General features: G+C 41.7%; 1 protein-coding gene and 1 long non-coding RNA gene across 2 annotated transcripts; one reads left to right on the top strand and one right to left on the bottom strand.

The window, feature by feature from the left end:
* The first annotated feature begins 738 nt into the window (after positions 1-738).
* LOC141817988 (cytochrome P450 94B3) lies at positions 739-2,246 on the top strand. Its single transcript, XM_074705590.1, has one exon. The coding sequence runs from the start codon at positions 741-743 to the stop codon at positions 2,244-2,246; it is 1,506 nt and encodes a 501-aa protein (XP_074561691.1). The 5' UTR covers positions 739-740.
* A 676-nt stretch (positions 2,247-2,922) lies between these two features.
* Positions 2,923-5,527, bottom strand: LOC141817984 (uncharacterized). Its single transcript, XR_012600890.1, has 5 exons — positions 5,426-5,527; positions 4,522-4,637; positions 3,389-3,465; positions 3,236-3,298; positions 2,923-3,145 (listed from the first exon to the last, which is right to left on the bottom strand). It is a non-coding gene; the product is annotated as an uncharacterized LOC141817984 (long non-coding RNA).
* Positions 5,528-6,625: the final 1,098 nt, after the last annotated feature.

Here is a 6,625-nt window from a genome sequence, read left to right as displayed (position 1 = left end):
CGACCCATCCCTTACGCCCATAACAGAATCTAAGAATGTTGGTTGTTTGGATGAGCCTCCGTGAGCATTTTTTGATTTATCATATGATGATTGATAAAAAATTTTCATAGGACCGGATCGATCATCTTCAAAATTAGTCGATTCTAAGAGTTTGATACGTGATGCTAATTTAAAAAAACATAAATAGATTTTTCCTTTGAGAGCAAGCTAATTAATAAAAGCATTAGTCATATAACAACCCTCTTCTTCTGCAAAAAGGTGAAATCCGCCACCTCACACGGTCGACCCCACGATCATCTGTGAGAAGGTAAATCGAGAAATTGCAGTTGGTTACGACGGAGGAGGGTATTGTTTGGCTTCGCTGAGATTCAAACTCTTACTCTCTTTTACAAGTCTACTTCATTGTAACCAACTCAACTATATCCCAAAATAACAATCCTCTTTCAACTTACATGATGCCCTAATTGTGTCAATTACTACACAAGCAATTTGTTTACTTGACCAAGTCAAGTACCCTATACACTATTAAAGTTGAATTCCACTACTAGCCATTGGTCAAGTTTTTATTGATGTTCTACAAGTATTAAATATTTATGAATTTAATTTTTAAAAAACAAACATATAGATATATATATATATATAAAATTACATTTATGCCCCTAGAGTTTTATTTTTTGCCTATAAATAATCAATGTTTGAAGCCCACTCTTGTACCTTCGACGGCTACTACTACAGCCGCAATGGCGCTGCTCTTCGTCTCCTTCTTCTTCTTCTCTTCCTCCTTCTTCTTCCTCTTCTTCTTCCTTCTGTTGCACCGCCGAGCTGCAACATCCAACTTCTACGGCCCCAAGAACCACCCCCTCATTGGCAGCGTCGTCGCTTTCTACCGCAACCGCCACCGCCTCCTGGACTGGTACACCGACCTCCTGGCGGCCTCGCCGTCGCAGACCTTCGTCCTCCGGCGCCTCGGGTCCCGGCGCACCGTCGTCACCGCGCACCCGGCCAACGTGGAGCACATCCTTAAGACTAACTTCCCCAACTACCCCAAGGGGCGTCCCTTCACGGACATCCTCGGCGACCTCCTCGGCTCGGGCATCTTCAACGCCGACGGCGACCTCTGGCTCACCCAGCGGAAGCTCGCCAGCCATCACTTCTCCACGCGTTCTCTCGCCCACTTCGCCCTCACGGTGCTGCACTGCGAGACCTACTCTCGCCTCCTTCCTGTCCTCCACTCCGCCGCCGCGGCCGTGGACCTCCAGGACCTCCTCCGCCGCTTCGCCTTCGATGCCGTCTGCCGCGTCTCGCTCGGCACGGACCCCGCCTTCCTCCACCCGTCGCTCCCCTCCTCCCCCCTCGCCGACGCCTTCGACCTCGCCGCAGCCATCAGCGCCCGCCGCGGCACCGCCCCGGTCGCCGCCGTTTGGAAAATCAAGCGCGCGCTTCGCCTCGGCTCTGAGTCCCGGCTCCGGGCCGCCGTTCGCCAACTCCACGCCGACGTCTCCGCCATCATCGCCGCCCGTAAGACTGAAATCATGGTCAACGGCGCCGGGAACGACCTCCTGTCGAGGCTCATTGCCGGCGGGCACAAGGACGAGGTGGTGCGCGACATGGCGATCAGTTTCGTGATGGCTGGGCGCGACACCACGTCGTCGGCGCTGACGTGGTTCTTCTGGCTGATGACGCGGCACCCGGCGGAGGAAGCAGAGGTAGTGGAGGAGGTGGTGAAGCTGGTCGGCCGTCAGGGGACGATCGACTACGCCGCCCTGAAGGAAATGAAAATTCTCGAAGCGTGCCTGTGCGAAAGCATGAGGCTGTTCCCGCCCGTGGTGTGGGACAGCAAGCACGCGGCGGCGGACGACGAGCTGCCCGACGGGACGCGGGTGCGGAAGGGGGACAGGGTCACCTACTGCCCCTTCGGGATGGGGCGGATGGAGGCGCTGTGGGGGAAGACGTGGGCGGAGTTCGACCACCGCAGGTGGCTCACGCCGACGGCGGACGTGGTGCGGGCGTCGCCGTACAAGTTCGCCGTGTTCCAGGCGGGGCCGAGGCTGTGCCTGGGGAAGGACATGGCGTTCGTGCAGATGAAGTACGTCGCCGCGGCGGTGCTGCGGGAGTTCGAGCTGAGGCGGGAGGAGTCCGACGACGGGCGGGCGCCGGAGCTCGTGCCGCTGCTGACGGCGCACATGGCCGGCGGACTCAGAGTGCGCGTGGAGAAGAGAAAATACAATAATGATGTAATTAATTAATTAATTAAGTAGCCCATTATATAATCTCGATGTCATCATATCTCGTCCCCGGAGTAATGGTGCTGTGGTAGGACATCCAAATTGTCACCCAAACACTTGTAGTTCAGGACATCCAAATTGTCACCCAAACACTTGTGGTTCGATCCCCAACTATGAACGTCTGAGTTGGTTACTGAGTGTACTTCCCGATTTACACCCTGATTACTGCGTGCACTTTCTGATTTATCCTGATGGCTGATGGAAAATTTTCGTGGGACCAAACCGAACCGATCACTCTCAAAGATAGTCAATGGGACTAACTTTTTATGCCATCACTATCTTATCTTTATGAATTATTATGTACATTAAAAATAAAATATATATAATTTTAAATAAATTAAACTTGTTATTTTAATACAAAATAATAATTTTAACTTTGTGTATGGCGGGACCATCTCAATTGGGCTTTTCACGTGGGGATTGAAATAGGACCAACAAATGATGTACCCACTCATAAAACGAATCTTGTGTTTACTTTAGAGGAAAATAGAGGGGAGCAAAATATCATTCATAAACTACAAGACACCAATGGATGTGTTTAATGTGGAGATCTACGTAATGATTAACTACACTTTTCCGATTTACCTCCTTACAGATAGTCGTGGGATCGAACCGTGCGAGGCCGTTGAGACTTTTGCTGAAATGTGGAGTTCTTGCATTGTATTCTTATGTGCCACAGGATTGACAATCAACAAATTGTTCCAAACCTAGCCACTCGAGATCGATTGTTCGGCGCAACGGGAGATCTAGACACAAACCTGGCCCTGCACAATAGTTTTTTTCTTCACCCCTGAACAACCCCACCCCAATTGTGCCAGATTGTTGTTGTAGCTCCTTATCAGAAGGCCTGAAACTATCATCTGTATCGTAAAGCCACAATCGAAACTCATTAGTGGTTGTCGCGAAAAAAAACTTTTCGAACAAAATAAGAGGAATATCAACCTCCATACCTCCCACCACAATTGTGCCAGATTGTTGTTGCAGCTCATTATCAGAAGGCCTGAAACTATCATCTGTATCGTAAAGCCACAATCGAAACTCTTTAGTGGTTGTTGCGAAAACAAACTTTTCGAACAAAATAAGAGGAATATCAACCTCCAAACCTCACACCACAATTCACCTATTGCGCAATGGATGAAAAGAGCACTGTAATTGGCATGGGCAAAACCTACTCTTTTTTCTGCCCACAGTATAACAAAGGCCATGACATGAGCATGCTTCATCATATGCAAACAAAATTATTTATCTACTACAATCATTAAATACATTTGACACTTTTCTTGTTAGTTCAAACCACAAGGATAATTTAGCAATATCAACAATTAGGAGCTCTAAAGTAGTTATAATTTACCAAATTGAAGGTGGGAGAGTTAGTCACCATTTATATTTCTGCATAGGATCTAATAACTTTGAAACCATGGTTCTCTCGGAGGGGTGTAAGCAGATCAAGACCTAAACACAAAAGAAATAACTAATGCAGACGAGGAATCAAATAATGCAAAAAGGAAATAATTTTGAACAAGTTAAAATTGAAGATAAATTTTAAGTTGGTACATCCGTGAAAAAAAAGTTAAAAATTATCAAGAACAAAAAATATTCAAAATTAATGCATCTACAATAAATGAAAATAAATAAAAATATATATTCAAAATTTTTTTATTTAAAATATTATTTTCATATTTATATTTTTTATTAAAATATTATTTTCATATTTATTATTGATCGAGTCAATAAAGGAGTACAGAGTCTTGTAGTTTAATCATATTTGAATTAATATAAATTCTAATTTTACTTTTCTATGTGAGTATTTTCTTTGTGTGAGGTTATTTCTTTTTTTACTTCATCTACTTCGTTCCTAGTTCCTAGGTGGTCCGACAGTTTGAATTTGTTGCTAGGTCAATAACATATGAGAATAACAATGAATAATAACTAAGAATACAAAAGCAAATCACTTGTTCTTGTTCATTTTGCCATTTACCCAAGGCAATCATTGTCATCAAAAGAAATTTCAACAAAATTAGTTTCTTAAATGGAGCTTGAATTCAACTCTTTAAGTTCTTGTAAGTGATGTGTAAACCTAAGCTCAATTCTTAAAGCCTGAACAATATGGAGCTTGATCAAATAACATGAGGACCATTTTATACTATGTTTTTCCATATTCTAGTATACTATGCAATAAGATAACAATAGATTAGATGTTAAACTAAGCAAGGGATTCCAGGAAGGTATGACTAACCAGCTGCCTTTGCAACGGCTTCTTGATAGACATTGGTTACAAACAAGATTTGCGATGGTTTATCGACTCCAACTGACAGTGAAATTTCAGAGTAACTGTGTGGCTCTCTTTTGTTGCTGCAGATGAGGAAGAGGAAAACCAAGTATAAAAGAATAAAATTGAAATTTAGACCTGAACTAGCTTATCTCATTGAACTGATTTACTTTTTAAATTATTTACTTTATTTGCATCATTTTTATCCTAGAATTTTATTCTGAGATGATCAAAAAATAAGGCATATTTTTATATCCCATGAAGATAAAGAATTCCATTCTTGATAAGAGCTAGAGCAACTTATTTACACACACTCTCTCGAACTTTAGCAATAGTTAGTAGTTTTCTTAATCTGAATCTACAAGATAAACCTCAAAACAGACATTCAATCAAAATGTTTTTAGAAGGAAAGGGTGAAGTTACATTGATTTATCCTTGAACTCCTTAGTAACTTTCTCTTGCACAAAACTCATTATTCCTTGGTTAAATCACATATTAATATTGTTTTTGCAGATTACTGGTCAGATTGAGACAATCTGAGAATCTAATAACGCAAACTATTCCATTTTTGGTCAACTAACTTTGAAAGACTTGGTTCTCTGTGTCACAAAAATTTAAATGAAATACATTGCTTCAAATCATGCTATTGAATTGACTTTTTTGAACACTCTTAAAACACCAAAAAGACAGCTTAATGCAATCTACTCCACAACTGTTTCTGAATCACAGATTTATTTTTTTAAAATGAATAAGGAATGAAGGCTATGCTAAAGCACAGAAGATGGAACTTCACTAAAATGAGCTACAAAGAACAAGTATTAATTTAAAAAACGATAAATGAATGCCTTTGTCATGAATGTTTAGATCTTACTCTGAACTCCTTTGCCGAAGGATTGACCATTGTTATGAGACAAGACTCCAGTCCATGACTGTGAATAAGCCCCAGCATTGGGCATTAGATATGCCTACAGAACAAAATAAGTAAAATTGAAGGCAATAATATGCTAATAGAAACATCTCAAGTTAGGTGCATTATCAATATATGCCAATTTATGCCATTTTAATTGAGATTTGGTGGATTGATTTCGAAAATACAATAACAATTAAGTCTAACATTGCCTAACAAGGAAGTTTTTAGAAAGTAACAAGGAAAATAGAAAAATACTGAAAAGGGCCAATATATTTAAAAATGGATCACCTAATTTTTTTTTGAATAACAAATATTTCAGAATTGCATTGCCTTGTGGCATCAAGAACACTCCAAATTTGCATTCTAAATGAAGGGCTTATGATAAAAGAGCCAAATTCATTTTTTAAAAGAAAAACACAAGTAAATTACAAACATGAAATAGTTCATGCAAGATGAACTAAGACAGACAAATTGTGCCGTATATTCTTATCTAGAGAGCATGGTCTCAATTTCCAAACATATATGTTCAAATAACACACGACTCTTGTTCGACTCTTTTGCCTTTCTTCCATAGATTTTTTGTAACCAATGTATTGAATGTTATAAATGGAAAACTAAAAAGCTTATAGTAAATAAGCAAAATATTGATGTATAAACCCCATTGATCTAGCAATTAACAAGCTATGACGCATATGTCTACATCATTAAGTTTGTCGAAAAACAATCTGTGTCAAGCTTTCAGGGTTTTGCTAATGTCGATAAAGCTACAATACTGAAATCCATGTGTTCAAAATTGAGAAGAACAAAGAAAACGGAGAGCAATTACCTTCATAAAGAGGGGAGCGCAGTCAGTGCACTTGGGTGGCTTATGTGGGTAGGGTTTGGACGATGAGGCAGATAGCACAGCGCCACTTCCAGACATGACGCATATATCCTCCGGCACCATCCGCTCCTTCTGAACCCCTGAATGCATCAACGAATCACTTAGATTTCGAGCAATCCAACTTTTAAACTAAAAAACTAGCGGCAGGAAGAACGATTCGAAGGGATCAAAGGGGAGCCGGAGGGGAACATGGCGATCAGCTGATGGGGATTGGGGACGGCGTCGTCATGGACCTTTACGGTAATGCTGACGCCGGTGCCGGTGACCCACCCGAGGTT

The sequence above is a fragment of the Curcuma longa genome, unplaced genomic scaffold (genome assembly GCF_044706935.1).
Source record: "Curcuma longa cultivar G26 ecotype Majalengka, Jawa Barat unplaced genomic scaffold, ITB_CL_G26_1.1 contig_22813, whole genome shotgun sequence".
Classification (NCBI taxonomy): Eukaryota; Viridiplantae; Streptophyta; class Magnoliopsida; order Zingiberales; family Zingiberaceae; genus Curcuma; species Curcuma longa.
The sequence above is the reverse complement of the archived record's forward strand: the minus strand, read 5'-3'. Positions and strand labels throughout refer to the sequence as shown.

Coding starts and splice junctions, on each gene's coding strand:
- LOC141817988 (XM_074705590.1), top strand. CDS start 741: ATGGCGCTGCTCTTCGTCTCCTTCTTCTTCTTCTCTTCCTCCTTCTTC.